Source organism: Calidris pugnax, unplaced genomic scaffold, assembly GCF_001431845.1.
Source record: "Calidris pugnax isolate Ruff unplaced genomic scaffold, ASM143184v1 scaffold49, whole genome shotgun sequence".
NCBI classification, from domain to species: Eukaryota; Metazoa; Chordata; class Aves; order Charadriiformes; family Scolopacidae; genus Calidris; species Calidris pugnax.
Genome location: NW_015090798.1, coordinates 4,952,689 through 4,968,328, shown reverse-complemented (window position 1 = coordinate 4,968,328; position 15,640 = coordinate 4,952,689). Strand labels below are relative to the sequence as shown.

General features: G+C 44.4%; 1 protein-coding gene across 2 annotated transcripts; it reads left to right on the top strand.

Annotated features, from left to right (window-relative positions):
• Positions 1–1,436: 1,436 nt before the first annotated feature.
• CCKAR (cholecystokinin A receptor) lies at positions 1,437–8,093 on the top strand. 2 transcript variants are annotated; one of them, XM_014937054.1, is made up of 5 exons: positions 1,437–1,769; positions 2,517–2,768; positions 4,851–5,112; positions 6,190–6,317; positions 7,333–8,093. In XM_014937054.1, exons 1-5 carry the CDS (start codon positions 1,649–1,651, stop codon positions 7,857–7,859), a joined length of 1,290 nt encoding a protein of 429 aa, XP_014792540.1. In that variant the 5' UTR covers positions 1,437–1,648; the 3' UTR covers positions 7,860–8,093. The 2 variants fall into 2 exon arrangements, with proteins under 2 accessions (XP_014792540.1, XP_014792541.1); XM_014937055.1 differs by lacking the exon at positions 1,437–1,769 and adding an exon at positions 2,119–2,187.
• The last annotated feature ends 7,547 nt before the right edge of the window (positions 8,094–15,640 follow it).

Sequence of the window (15,640 nt, the reverse complement as noted above, 5' to 3'; positions counted from 1 at the left end):
TGGAAACATATTTTAACTTTTTTTTTCTCCAATATGATTTTCTCCCATTTTGAGATTCACGACTGGAAAAATAAACCAGAACATATCATTCTGGATTAATTTCCTACCGGTACATTTCACCTTTGAAGCTGGAACTGGCTCCTCCTGGACTGAACGGTTCTTTCAGCTGGGACAAGCTACATATCGTCTTCTCTGATCGCCCAGCTTGACTCATTTTATCTCAGGTTTTCAAACACTGCAAGAATCTGTAAAAGAAATGGAAAAGATACAATTAATCTGCTAAAGAAAAGGTAATTTAGAATTAGAACTATAGACATTCAGTCAGCAAACCTAGGTAACCATTCCAGTTAATGGCACCTCAGAGCAAGGCTGGAGAGACTGGGAAAGAAATCCAGGGCTTCCAGTCTTTGTGTTAACAACTTCAAGGGGTCTGAACCTGTTGTTAGGAACCTGTTATTGCTCTGCCTGTTGAACTAGAAGAGATTTTAAATGTGAAAATCGTTTTCAATTGAGTTGTAGCAGGGATTCGATTACAATATTAATTTACATTTTTTGCCATGAACAAGCTGTTTTCTGGAAGTTAAAAACCCACGGCTTCCTGGGAACACCAAGAGAGGATGATGTTTATGTATTCAAAAAGCAGAGCTCAGAGGAAAGAGTTTCTTTTAAACAATTGAGATGGTTGTGTTTTACACCAATAGGTAACTAGTGTGCCACAGTTTATCAGTTTGTCAATTTTGCATTCAAGTCCTATCCAGGTCCTTGCACTGAGAAAATCTGTGAAAATCATAGAATTCTATGATTCTGTACAAGCAGAAGCCCACAGACTATGAACCAACCACTCTCATGTCACACTTTCATAAGGTTTGGTCCAAGAACGTGTAAATCAGAGAGTCTTTCCCTTGACTTACTGGGGTTTGGGTCACGCAGCTACAGTGCTTTAGTTAGTTTCAGTTTTTTTGAAGTTAGTCCTTCACCAAAGGAGATAAATGTAACAGCTCCTCTTTTTTCTGAGCACGCTCTGAAAAATGTGATGGTAAGAATCATTGTCACGTCAGGCAGGCAAAATCCTCACGATGTTTTTCTCTTCTCTGCCCTTTCATTCAGCTGCTCTTACCATGTCCCACCGTCGTTGGTCGAGAGAGGGATTTATCACCCTCATCACTCACTGGCTGTGATTTCCTGGCCGTGGCAATGCAGGCTCCCTCTGAGAAAGGCAGCAGAGATGGGAGCAGAGGCAACCTTGCAAGGGGTTAATGCTGTAATCTTTTTTTTTTTTTTTTCCTAGCCTGTTTATAATCCCAACAGTAGGCCAGTAACGGCAGAGGGTGGATCTAAAAAAGTACCGGAGGGGCTCTGTGTGTGTGTGTGTGTATGTGTGTGTGTGGATGTGGGTGCACACGTGTGAGTGTGTATGTGCAGAAGTGCTTTGCTTTTCCCCAACAGCCTCCTGTGCCCCCCCGGAATAAATCTCCACAGGGCTCTGTGTGTCGGCTGCTCCTGACGAAGAGTTCCAAGAGCTTCCTCCCACCCCTCCTGTTCTTCCCGAAGATTTCGTCCAGGAATGTGTTTGTTTACGGAAAGAATGGGCAGATAGTTACCAAACCCACCCTCTTCCTCCTCAAAGCCAACCTGTGGAGCCCCAAGAATGGAAATAGTTGATGCCAGCTTCCTCGGGAACGCTACCAATATCACTGCTTTCCTCTGCGACATCATCTTGGAAAATGACACTTTTTACTGCGTGGACGACCCACCTTACCCTTCTAAAGGTATGTATGTATAGAAAAATAGATTATTTTTTATCCAGGCAGGTTTAGCTCTAAGCTGGCAGCAGAGGTGCTATGGAAAGAAACAGCTACACAAGGCTTTTTTTTTTTTTCCTGTGAGGGAGTACAAAATCAGCTGCTTGCTGATAATTTAGGATGAGAAACGAGCAGGAAAGACTTCAGTGTGTGCTGGTTTTTTTTATGTTAAAAATCTAAGTAGAGCAAAACTTGGATATAATGGAAAACTAGACCAGTAGCACTGTCGGACATAAAATGCAAAAAGTCCCTCTGCTAAGGACTTGGAGAAACATGATTTTTTGCTCTTTGGGCAATGGAGTTACCTCATCTGATACCATGTATGAAAGTGATTAAATATGAAATTATAGCACTCTCAGGCTGAAATATATATATACATATCCAGGTATTAAAATGTTTTTGGTTGCTGTGTGGTGTTTCTTACTTCTGCCTGAAGGAGGAACTCCCCGGGTGCACAACCTGGTTGTGAGAAGTTGCATTTTGCTCTCCAAATGTTCCTTGTATTGCAGGGATGGTACTGTAACGCTGTGTAAGTCAGGTGGAGCAGAATAAGTTTCAGAATTTCAGAACCTCCTCTGATTTTTGCACTGGTGTAAAGGCATACACCTCAGTAAAACAACGCAGGAAGGCTTTTACCTTTAGATTAAAGGATGGAACATCTACTACTAGTCTACAGGCTGTATAACTTGATTTTTCCCTGGTTACAATTTCCAGATATGCATCAGATAATTCGGATCCTGCTGTACTGTTTGATATTTCTGCTCAGCGTTTTGGGGAACATCCTGGTCATTACGGTGCTGATAAGGAACAAGCGGATGAGGACGGTCACCAACACCTTCCTGCTGTCGCTGGCGGTCAGCGACCTGATGCTCTGTGTCTTCTGCATGCCCTTCACCCTCATCCCCAACCTGCTGAAAGACTTCATTTTCGGCAGTGCTGTCTGCAAAACTGCCACTTATTTCATGGGTAAGTCTTGGAAGTTTGTACTCATTTTTGAAGAGCTGGCTAACGAGATACGGGAGAAGTTGGCTAAAGGGCTGGTGGTTTCCACCTGCAACTGAACGGTTGCCAAAATCATGAAGAAACAACTTTATGGTGCAAATCTCCATGACTCTGGTTTCCTCAGCCTGGTCTGGAAAACTCAGAGGCACCTCTTTAATGTTAACGATGACACACAGAAGTGTCGGGTTTGGATCAGGTGAGGAATCTGGTGTCTGAGCAAGTTTTAAGGAGGAACCCAACACATGTGCTTCCTTCCCCATCACCAGGACAGAATTGACCCACAGGTTTTTAGTAGCGGTGATATAAGAGAAAAAAAAATGAATTGGCCAAAGCAGGTGTCATTTGCGGAGTCGGAAATTAGAGCCTGGTGTGCTCAGAGCTCACCAGGAGACCACAAAATGCAGATACAGGTTTTGGAGGCTGGCTTTAAGAAGCCCCCACATTTACACACCTTCCCACAGCCCCTTTTTGTTGCAGAGCCAGAATTTCAAAATTCCTGGATTACGTGTGTCTGTGTAAGAGATTTTGTCTCACTTCCAATACTTCCTGTGCGTTTGCTTGTTTCTCACTTCCAATACTTCCTGTGCGTTTGCTTATTTCTGAAAAGGAAAAAAACCAACCAAACAAAAAACAACCCAAAGGAGAACATTATGTAAAGTTTTTGCTGCCTTGGGAGACCCTCAGTTGCTGGGAGAAACCTCAGGTCCCCTTTCAACCCCGTGCCCTTGGGCACTTTGATGTGGTGTGAAAGTACACGCCGAAAGCGTGCGAATGGGAAATCAACATCTTTTTGTAGATAAAGCCAATAAATCTAAAGGGCATGTTTAAACAATTATAATGAATGCCATAAAAAACTACCATGGCATCGTCATCTTCCTCTTGTTTCACTCTGCGTAAATTACTTCATGAGAGGGAACCAGGCAAATGTTTTCAAACACGAAGTTTTTCATTACGAAGGTGTTTTATTTTAAGACTCAGAATGTGGATATTTCCCATTAGCAATTCAGGTTCACAGGGGCTTCTACTGACAGACAGACCCTGGCTCCCATTGTATCCCCTGTGCTCTTAATCTCTCACTTTAAGACTTAGTTTAAATTACAGATAATTTACGCAAAACAAGCTGCAAAGATATTGGCATTTTATATTTTGACCTGCGTTAGAAGATTTACAGAAATTAAGTAAAAGCTCATTCACTGATAGAAAAAAATCTGTGAAAAACTGAAGAAGAAATACCTGTGATCTTTCAGTGATAAACTGGAGCACCTCGGTGACAGAAACGCAGCCCACTCGGTTATATTTTATAATATCTGAGCAGGAGAAGTTCAGGACAAAGATTCTGCTTCATTTCTCCTGCTTTGCAACTCCATTAGCACCTAATCAAAAAAGTGGTAACACCTTTAATTGTCTTGAACGAGAAAACCAGACCGCCAGTCAAGCAAGACACTTATATAAATTAAAACAATAGAAGAGGGAATGTGAACTTCTGTGTTAAAAGTGTCATTAACAGGATAATAATCCTGTTGATTCCAAGTGCTTGTTTGAATTTTGGTGGGATAACTCAAGTGTACAAACCACAGCAGCAAAGAGAAGAATTAGGAGGAAAAGTGTCTTCTTTCCCCGTTGTCAGAATTGGTTGGTTTGACAGAATGAATCTTTTCTCTTGGATTTCTGGAGCTAGAGAAGTCCAGAGCAGGAACTTCAGTCTGGAGACTTGGTCCTTTGCTCACACACTCTTTGTTGGCTTAATCAGTGTGATATTTATATATATTTTAGCTTATAAATAGGCGGCTGTATTTTTAATTGTATATAATTGTATATAAATTAGATGCAGTGCTAAGGGACATGGTGTAGGGGAGGACTTTGTAGAGTAGGGTAGATGGTTGGACTCGATGATCCCAAGGGTCTCTTCCAACCTAGATGATTCTATGATTCTATATGTATACAAGAAGTTAGCAAGAATATTTGAAAAGAGTATGAACATTTAAAGGAAGGAATTTAAACATTTAAATCTTTTCCTTTATGTGATATATATATATATATCTCTAGGTGTCTCTGTAAGCGTGTCTACATTCAACCTGGTGGCCATATCTCTGGAGAGATACAGTGCCATTTGCAAACCGCTGCAGTCCCGGGTCTGGCAGACAAAATCTCACGCCTTGAAAGTGATTGCTGCGACCTGGTGTGTCTCCTTCACCATCATGTCACCCTACCCCATCTACAGCAAGCTGGTCCCTTTCACCAAGTACAACAACACCACGGCAAACATGTGCCGGCTCCTGTGGCCGAGCGATGTCATTCAGCAGTCCTGGTAAGACATAACCCCTTCCTTAGCAAAGGTGTAATTATCTGGTGGAAAACAGGATTTCATGGTAGCCTTAAGCCTATTGAAAATCAAGTATTAACCTTCAGCAAACATTTACGCTGCCGTCGTGCTTAGTTGAGAAGTGGGGAGAAAAAAAAAAAAAAAGTAATATTTTAAAGCTGCTTACATTTTGACACTTGTGTGGCTTTTCTCCCTTTGTCATAGGGATGATACCCAACATGACAATAACTCTCACTCTATGGTCTGCTAAGCCTCTGCTGTCACTGCTAAGGAAGCATCTGTCACTCCTCAATGCTGCTTTCACTCACTCATACGTAAATTTGAATATTTTCAGAGAAATCCTCAATGAATCTTTGAAAAACCTGGACACGGTCCATCCGTGTGCAGAATATGAAAACTTGCAGAGATTGCAAATTTCCTTCCTGAGAACCCAACCCTTTTGGTGGTCATTTAGAGAGAGCAGGGGCAGAGGGGTGAGGGGGGAGACAGTGCTCCGGGTCCCACATGTGCAGGCAGAGTGAGTAAATAGTGACCCTATCAAGCAGCAACGTTACTGAGCTACAGAATCATAGAATGGTTAGAGTTGGAAGAGACCTTAAAGATCATCGAGTTCCAGCCCCCCTGCCATGGGCAGGGACACCTCCCACCAGACCAGGTTGCTCCAAGCCCCATCCAGCCTGGCCTTGAACCCCTCCAGGGATGGGGCAGCCACAGCTTCTCTGGGCAACCTGGTCCAGTGTCTCACCTCTAAGGTCTCCCTGGAGCCTTCTCTTCTCCAGGCTGAACACCCCCAACTCTCTCAGCCTGTCCTCACAGCAGAGGTGCTCCAGCCCCCTGAGCATCTTCATGGCCCCCCTCTGGATCTCTCAGCCTGTCCTCACAGCAGAGGTGCTCCAGCCCCTCTGAGCATCTTTGTGGCCCCACTCTGGGCCCACCGCAACAGGTCCATGTCCTTCCTGTGCTGAGGAACGATACGGCCCCCACCAAGTCTCACCTGAAGAAAAAGGAATTTTTCTGCTTTTGTGCTGTTCCCCGGTCTCAGTTTGTCTTTTGGTTCTTTAGGTACACTTTCCTGCTGCTCATACTCTTTCTTATACCTGGGATTATAATGATGGTTGCTTATGGTCTAATTTCTTTGGAACTCTACAGAGGAATAAAATTTGATGCCAGCCAGAAAAAATCTTCACGAGGTAACAATACATTTAATTGTTTGAGTTGGAGTTTTCAAAGTTGGTGTTAAAGATACGAGCAGGCATCTTGAGGCTACTAAACGCAAAATTTTGTATTTGCAAAAGTAATCTTTATGGTCAGGTACAGTCATGAACCTACCAGATGCAGTTGTTGAATGAACTTGTTCCATTATTCACTACCAATTAATTCCTCACCTATGGCTTGTTTGCAAAGGCAGGGTATGTTAAATTTCTAATTTGCTTATTATAGAAATAGCAATGGTGGTTTTTTTCTGGCCATGGATGAGGAACATTTCTGTAAAAAGCTGCAACCATAAAAATTGCCAAATTCAGATTGATATAATCTTGAAAATAATCTTCAATAAATACTTAATAAAACATTGCTCGTACATCTTTTGCTCCAGCTGGTATAGAGTCAGGACGTTTCAGATTGATATAATCTTTAAAATAATCTTCAATAAATACTTAATAAAACATTGCTCGTACATCTTTTTCTCCAGCTAGTATAGAGTCAGGACATATATTGGGACATGGCAGGTACAGAGCAGCTGGGACACAACTGACTCAGAATTAAGACAGTGCTTTCTTTGCAGCAGTTGTTCAGCCATGAATTAGAATCATAGAATAATTTGGGTTGGAAGGGACCATAAAGACCATGGAGTTCCAACCCCGCTGCCATGGGCAGGGACACCTCCCACCAGACCAGGTTGCTCAAAGCCCCATCCAGCCTGGCCTTGAACCCCTCCAGGGATGGGGCAGCCACAGCTTCTCTGGGCAACCTCTACCAGTGTCTCACCACCCTCACAGGAAAGAATTTCTTCCTAATATCTCATCTAAATCTCCCCTCTTTCAGTTTAAAACCATTACCCCTTGTCCTATGGCTCTACTCACTCATAAAGAGTCCCTCCCCAGTTATGTTATTTATTTAGATTTTAATTCCCTACTTAATTTTGTATTTTGAATCACTGCTCAGAGATATTTTGCCAACTATTTAAGTACTGATTTGTATGCACAGAAAGAAAAATAAGTACCTGCAGCGCCAAGTACGAGGATGGAGATGGATGCTACCTCAACAAAACCAAGAGGAGGAAGAAAATGCCGTTGCAGCAGCTCTCCGTCACCAGCCACAGCAAAATAGAGAGGGTGAGAAGCAGCAGCTCCTCTGCCAACTTGGTGGCCAAGAAGCTGGTCATCCGCATGCTGATGGTGATAGTGGTTTTGTTTTTCCTCTGCTGGACTCCCATCTTCAGCGTCAACGCCTGGCGCGCCTTCGACACCGCCTCGGCCGACCAGCGTCTCTCGGGGGCCCCCATCTCCTTCATCCACTTGTTGTCCTACACTTCGGCCTGCGTCAACCCCATCATCTACTGCTTCATGAACAAGCGCTTCCGGGCGGGTTTCCTCGCCACTTTCACCTGCTGCGTGAAGCAAAAGCCCCCCGTCATCCGGGGAGAGGGTGGTGAGGAAGAGGAGGGGAAGACAACACGGGCTTCGCTCTCCAAGTGTTCCTACACACACATGATCGCATCCGCTCCCCCCTGAGCTGCGTCAGAAGAAGCCCCTTTCCGAGGCCTAACAGAAATTCAAATATTTATCATCTTGGTCTTGGCAAGCGACTGTGGCATCAGGAGAACATGATTTAGTTCTGAGGTAATGAAACTCTTCAGCTGGCGGTGAAGCCAGCGAGGATTTTATGGGGGAGGGATGCTATCGCTGCCTGAGCTTTATATCACTTTCCCTTCCAAAGTACAAAGGAGGAAGAGGGCTCTTTGAAGATAAGGGACTTTATAAAAAGCCTTAGAAGGTGCTCGATTTGTCATAAATCCTCCTGTAAAAATTGGCATCCTTCGCATCAACAGGAGGGCTCTTTGAAGATAAGGGACTTTATAAAAAGCCTTAGAAGGTGCTCGATTTGTCATAAATCCTCCTGTAAAAAATCGACGTCCTTCTCATCAACAGTTTTCCCTCAGTTTTCAGCCACAGTTCTGAGCATCTCTTAAAATTTCCAGGCCACGAATAGTCTCTCCTCAGACATGCATACAAGTATTGCAGTCTTCACTTCCATATCTACGCCTCGTAATCAAAACCTTTCCGTGACGTTCGTAGCGTTTTTTCCACATTGTTTTTGCTGAGCTGATACATGCCAAGATCATTTTGGTGTCACAGTCAATGAACAGAAGAATTTTGGGGTGGGGAGAATGGGCTTGTCTATGTGAAAATGATGCTTTTAAGTAAAGTGATTTCTTTTTTTTAATAAAATAAAGATAAAAATTGATGACTTTGCGGGTGGAATGCGTTCTTCACTTAGGCAATAACCTAAGTTCACATAATTTCATGTATTTTTGGAATAAACCCCATAGAACAAGCACCAAGAAGCGGCAGGGTCTCAGATGAGCCCCAAAGGCTCATGTGGAAATTATCATACTGGGAAAAACAGGGATAGTTGCTTGGGATACAGGCAGAGAGGTGATTTTACAAAAGACACTGGACTGAAGACGTAGGACGATGGCCATAGCAATAATATACTCCACAAACACATTCACAAATCACTCCTGTTGTGGTAACACCTACATGGAAACAGAAGCCATTGGATATAGAAAGGTAGAAACAGCACAAATGACAAGAAAAGGCTGAAAGGCTGTCAGGAAATGCAAGTTTTTCTAAACTTTGGAGCAACTGTTTCTCCAACTCCATGTATTTGTTAACAGACTCATCATAGAAAAAAATAATCTGTAAATATGAGTAGTTGGGGGCTGACCTGCTGGAGAGCAGCTCTGAGGAAAAAGACCTGGGAGTCCTGGTGGACAACAGGATGACCACGAACAACAAGAGCAATGTGCCCTTGTGGCCAAGAAGGCCAATGGCATCCTGGGGGGCATCAGGAAGAGCGTGGACAGCAGGTCAAGAAAGGTCATCCTCCCCTTCTACTCTGTCCTGGGGAGGCCCCATCTGGAGCACTGGGTCCAGTTCTGGACTCCCCAGTTCCAGAAGGACAGGGAACTGCTGGAGAGGGGACAGCAGAGGGCTACAAAGATGATGAGGGGCCTGGAGCATCTCCCTTACGAGGAAAGGCTGAGGGACTTGGGTCTTATTAGTCTGGAGAAGAGAAGGCTGAGGGGGGATCTGATCAACACCTACAAATACTTCAAGGGTGGGTGTCAGGAGGATGGGGCCAGTCTTTTTTCAGTGGTGCCCAGGGACAGGACAAGAGGGAACAGGCACAAACTTGAACATAAGAAGTTCCATCTCAACATGAGGAGGAACTTCTTTCCTGTGAGGGTGGCAGAGCCCTGGAAGAGGCTGCCCAGAGAGGTGGTGGAGTCTCCTTCTCTGGAGACATTCAAAACCCACCTGGACACGTTCCTGTGCAACCTGCTCTGGGGGGACCTGCTCTGGCAGGGGGTTGGAGGAGATGATCTCCAGAGGCCCCTTCCAAGCCGATATCATTCTGTGATTCCTCAGGAAGGAGCCTTCCAACCCCGTATCATTCTGTGATTCCTCAGGAAGGAACTCTGTCTCTTTGCTGTGCAGCGCAGGGGTGAGGGAGGGTGCTCAGGTCATGCCCTTTGCTCTGTGGAGCTCGGCAGAAGTTATTCATTTATTTTGTTTTAGGAAAATATCCTGTTGGAGACGCTTCTATCGTCGAGCTGAGTCAATGTCATTTAAAAAGCTTGTTATGAGATGAGATTAAATTTGAGCACAGCGTGGAATGTAGATGTGGATATTAAATACAACCACTCTCAAGGCTTTTCATCAGGAAAATCTGATCTCTTTGCAGAACAGTTTTAAATTGGAAATAAAGTTTGAGATCCAGGCACCCGGACTCATGTCCTGCGCTGTTATTGCCTAAAAGGGTTTAACCGTACAACTTAGCACCAACTTTGGCTGTTATTTTCTTCTCATTTTTTTTTTGCATCCAGCTTGTCCACAGACAGGAAATTAAAAAAAAAATAATATATCTAAACACTATTTATGCACAATCCATAGAAACAATGTTTTGCCTGCCACGTTAATAAAGTAGCACCCTCCCTGGAACGGTGCTGAGACTCCTGACATCGATCTGACCTTTAGCAAGTACCCGCCGAATTAAATTAGGGGATTTAATTCATAACAATGAAATGAAATTTTTACTTCACTTAAGAGTGCAGGATGAGACCCTTGTGTTGAAACGCAAGGGACAAACCCAGCTGCTTTTGGGTTTACGTGGAACAGCGAGAGCAGAAAAAAAATATAAAATATATATATATATATATATGTGTGACATATTTCCTACCATTTGAAAGTCTGGCTTTATCATAGGATGTGGTTTAAAAATTTTTGTTTACGTAAAAAAAATAAATCTCAACAGCGAGAGCAGAAAAAAAAAAAAAAATATATATATAGATATTTGTGATGTATTTCATACCGTTTGAAAGTCTGGCTTTATCAGAGGATGTGGTTTAAAAATTTTTGTTTAAGAAAAAAAATAAATCACGTTTTAATAGTATAAAGGATATGAATATTGCTCTGTACAGCAAGACAGCCTGTTTCATAGCTCTGCGTGTGCTTCAAAAAGCAAATTCCTTTCTGCAGGTGTAGATTCTCCAGTAGCTTTAATGCCCACGTAGGGGCACCTGCACCGTTCCCCCGCTCCCACCGATTTAGGCTGGGAATAGTGGATTCAAAGGAAAGGCAAAAAGCTATTTTCAACAATGCCTTAATCAGATCACACCCCCCCCCACCGTGGGCTCGGGGACCTGTGGCTGAAAGGAGTGGAGTCTCTGATTGATTCCCCGCTTGGAACTCTGGGGGAGCACAATTTGGAGGTGATGAAGCCAGAGAGGCAGGAGAGGAAGGTCTTGATGGAGCCGTGGACAATCAGGGAAGGGTTAGAATTGGGCCAGAAAGGACACTTTGCCATTCGCCCAGGGCTCGTTCCGTGCACGTGTCCTTCTTCCCCTCCATTGCCCTCTACACACCTTTTGTTTTTAAAAAAAAACCCCACCCAATTGTTAACACTTTGACCAAGTTCCTGAGGTCACAAGCCTTAAGCCAGATTCCAGGAACAAGTAGGAATTAAGTTTTAAAAATCTAACCTTCAATCCAGTCATTTTGTCACCTTCTGCCCTGATCTCCCTGGAGAGGAAATTTCAGCCTTTCTGCGACCTGCACGCACTTTAAAGACCTTTTTCCCTGATGTGTGCGTTGCAGAAATCATTCCTGGCTCTGAATGTTGCCTTTCCTTTGCTAAAGAGCTGTAGAATCCTCCCAGCACTTTTAATTCACGTACTGCCATTAATGCAAATGCACCCTCAACGATTAATATGAGTGGAATAAACTGATACCAAAATAAAATAAACTATGAAGTCTCCTTATTTGACCATCATTAATTTGTAGGGGTTGGGGGAAGAAATCCTATCCTAATAGCCTACTTTTTTTTTTTCTATTTTTCCCTCTTACACAGATTTATTTTTCTTCTGAGATTTACTCTCCCAGACAGCACTCTCACCTTCATTTCCCCCTGCCACCTCAGCCTGACAGACACATGAGACATTACTCCAAGCCATGTATCCTGCCCACAACACCACAGATCTGCAGTCGCCTCCTACAACCCTACCTCTGAGTTCACACATTGTCCCTCTTGGAAAGCTCAACGACAGCATGTACCAGTCCATAAAATAGAACCATGGTGCTAAGTAACGTTCAGGTCTTTCCTTCATACTTCTGCTGATATTACCTCTGCTGTGAGGACAGGCTGAAAGAGCTGGGGTTCTTCAACCTGGAGAGAAAAGAAGGCTCCAGGGAGACCTTAGAGCCCCTTCCAGTCCCTAAAGGGGCTCAAGGAGAGATGGGGAGGGACTCTTGATCAGGGAGTGGAGCCATAGGATGAGGGGGAATGGTTTTAAACTGAAAGAGGGGAGATTTAGATGAGATCTTAGGAAGAAATTCTTTGCTGTGAGGGTGGTGAGACACTGGAACAGGTTGCCCAGAGAAGCTGTGGTTGCCCCATCCCTGGAGGGGTTCAAGGCCAGGCTGGATGGGGCTTTGAACAACCTGGTCTGGTGGGAGGTGTCCCTGCCCATGGCAGGGGGTTGGAACTCGATGACCTTTAAGGTCTCTTCCAACTCTGACCATTCTATGATTCTACTTGCAACCTCTATTATTTGGGCATGCTTTAAGGCAGATGCTTAAAATAATGCTAAATACAGCAGATGGTGAGGGGTCAATGAAGGACTGTTGCCAGGGCAAGATGTAGGTGCTCTGAATGAAAAGTGGCACCTGGACTGGGAACTGCAGCCGCTAAAGGTTTACACCCCCCCTTACATGAGTTGTGGCCTCTTTTCTGATGACACCAAGCCCTTCTTGGCAAGGTGGTAAGACTGTCTGGAGTCCTGCTGCTCCTCCGTCCCCACCTGCTTCTCCATTCTCTAGTGGTCCTCCATCCCCACCTTTCCTCCATTCCCTCACGGTCCTCCATCCCCTCGTTCTCCTCCATCCCCACCTTTCCTCCATTCACCACCCGTCTTATAAAAAGATCCATTTCTACCTTTACCTTTTTATTTGTGCCTCCTGCAATGCTTGTTAGACTGCCTTGGGTGCCTACCAAAGAGAAAAAAAGATGCAAAGGAAATGTTAATGAATTGCAAAGCTCCTGCTTCTCTCACTTAATGGCCAATCACCCCTGCCAGGAGTTGTTTGTCAGCATCTCTACGGGTAATTATGGCATGAAGAGTTTTCTTCAGCTTCCGCTCCTAGTCGTGTCCATAAAAGCACTAATTTTGAGCTGGCGAGATGTCAGGTGTCCACTGTACAGTGAGATGAGAAGGAAACATCTTTGTTAGCATCAGCAGGTAGCAAACATCAAGTAGGAAGCATCCCCTATGGGGTAAACACCATTTAATTGATTTTCCTGCTACTTTGGCAGTTATTAGCATTTTTTAAAAATATCTCCTGATGGCATGAAGAAATGCAACTTACGTACCAAGTTTGATTTAAAGCAGAGCACAATTCACTGCTAAGCTCTCCTGAGCATTGTACAAACACCGGTGTTACACAACAACCATGAGGAACTGTCACACCCACAGAACCTAGATCCATAGGGAAAAAGAGGGGCTGCTCGTGCTCTTGGGCTTGCTGTCAGCCCCATTTTTTGTCTCTTTAATTAAACAGACAGTGGGTCAGGGCCATGTTCTGAGAATATTTAGCAACTGCTAAGAGGCCTCATTCATGACCAAGTGAAGAATGACACCCAGAGGTGAAACCACAGGGGCAACTGCAATAAACAGATGACAGTCCCAGAGAGAGAACTGGCCAGTCAGCTGGGAATGCTGCGTTGACCCTCACAAAACTGCTATGGGCCTTCCAGCATCTGAGATCTTCAGGATTTCATAGAACGGTTTGGGTTGGAAGGGAACCTTAAAGGTCATCTAGTTCCAAACCACCTGCCACGGGCAGGGAGAACTCCCACTAGACTTCATGGCTGTAGTGAAACTGTCTCTGGAGACATTCAAAACTCATCTGGACACGTTCCTGTGCAACCTGCTCTGGGTGGACCTGCTCTGGCAAGGGTTGGACTAGATGATCTCCAGAAGTGCCTTCCAGCCCCATATCATTCTGTAGAAGTGGAGTAACCAGAGCAGCTTCCTTGCTGTGGTGCTCTGTGGTGGCATCTGGAAGCATCAGTGCATCTGACTCACCATTATCACAAAGGAATATAAGGACAGTAATGTCACTTAAGGCACGCTGGCTTTGGAGATGCTTTTTCTGGTGGCTTCCCAAAAGGTGGTCCTGCCACAGTCTCTATTCAAGTAGGAAAAATAACACTACAGATACAGAACTGAAACTAACTCTTTGTATCGAGAAGATGCTGATGCTACAAACCCAACCTCACATCCCTTCCTGCGTCCCAGGGTGCTACAACTCATTTAAAGCACCTCAGATGGTCTGGTGGGGAAGGACAGGGACCACCACAGGAGCAGGAAAAGCTGCCCTGTCTTGAAAAAACAAAGAGCTTTTCCTTTGCAGTCCAGACTTGATGGGCATTCAACTGAGTTACAAGAAACCACGGGCGACTACAGCAAATTTTCGGCTACAGGACAGGTCCTCCCAGTGGGGTTTTGTCAAGAAGAAAGTTCTGCTACGGTCAAAGCCCTCGCTCCACTGGAAACACAGAGCCGGGAAAAGGATCCAGAAAACATATCTCAGTGCCCTTGTGTTTATTAAATAAGAAACCTGTTTAAATAGTGTCAACTGACTCAAGCAAAACAATACAGTCCAGGAGAGACTTGTCAGGCCCAGCTGTTTGTTCCCTGGTTATTTTTCAAGCTTTTTTTTTTTTTTTTCATTTTGCTGCTCTAATTTGTCAAATATTTATTAAAACCTGGAGGGACTTCTTCGCTACGCACCGAAGCCAAGACTGAGGAGGTTACAGGCCTGAGCCTGTGGAGGCCGCGCAGAGAGGGGGGAGAAGAGACAGAGGAGAGAAAACAAGCTTTGTCCTGTACTGGCTTTGTGAGATTTTTAAGAGTTTTTGTGATTGTGAGATTTTTAAGCTGGTAAAAGAGTGAATATTTAGAAAGATAATGGCTAAAGGCAAAGCACTGGCAGCTGGAACCATGGTTCTGCACAGGCCAGACACAGGCCTGGGGGAGGAATGGAAGGGAAGGTCAACAGGAGACATTTCGGCCTTGCAGAGTTGGGGAAAAAAACCACAATTATAATAAGGAGGAAAGAACAATAAGATTTGATTTGTGGAGAAAGAAAATGATTGCGAACACTTTTTGGTTTGAGGTTGTCCAGGCCTCCTCAAGAGCAAGAGGAAAGGCAGCCGCGGCCTCTATGCGGAGGAGGCAGATAAAAGCTTCCCTTAGGCAGCATGAGGGAAGGAAAAAATCAAACTTCATTTTGGGTAAGAAAGGACTCATTTTAGGCAAGGTTGGAAGTAGAGATTTGAAAAGAAAACAGCTATTCTCAAATAAATTTCTTTTCTACAGGGTTTTGCTGCTGAGGGGAAACCATAAAATAAGCAGTTGTGGTCAGGTGAGTGGGAAAACAAGCACCTAAATAAGCAAGGGATTGTTTAAAAATTGGAGTGATGGGACGAGGGGTAACAGTCTTAAACTGAAAGAGGGGAGATTTAGATGAGATATCAGGAAGAAATTCTTTCCTGTGAGGGTGGTGAGACACTGGTAGAGGTTGCCCAGAGAAGCTGTGGCTGCCCCATCCCTGTAGGGGTTCAAGGCCAGGCTGGATGGGGCTTTGAGCAACCTGGTCTGGTGGGAGGTGTCCCTGCCCATGGCAGGGGGGTTGGAACTCCATGATCTTTAAGGTCCCTTCCAACTCAA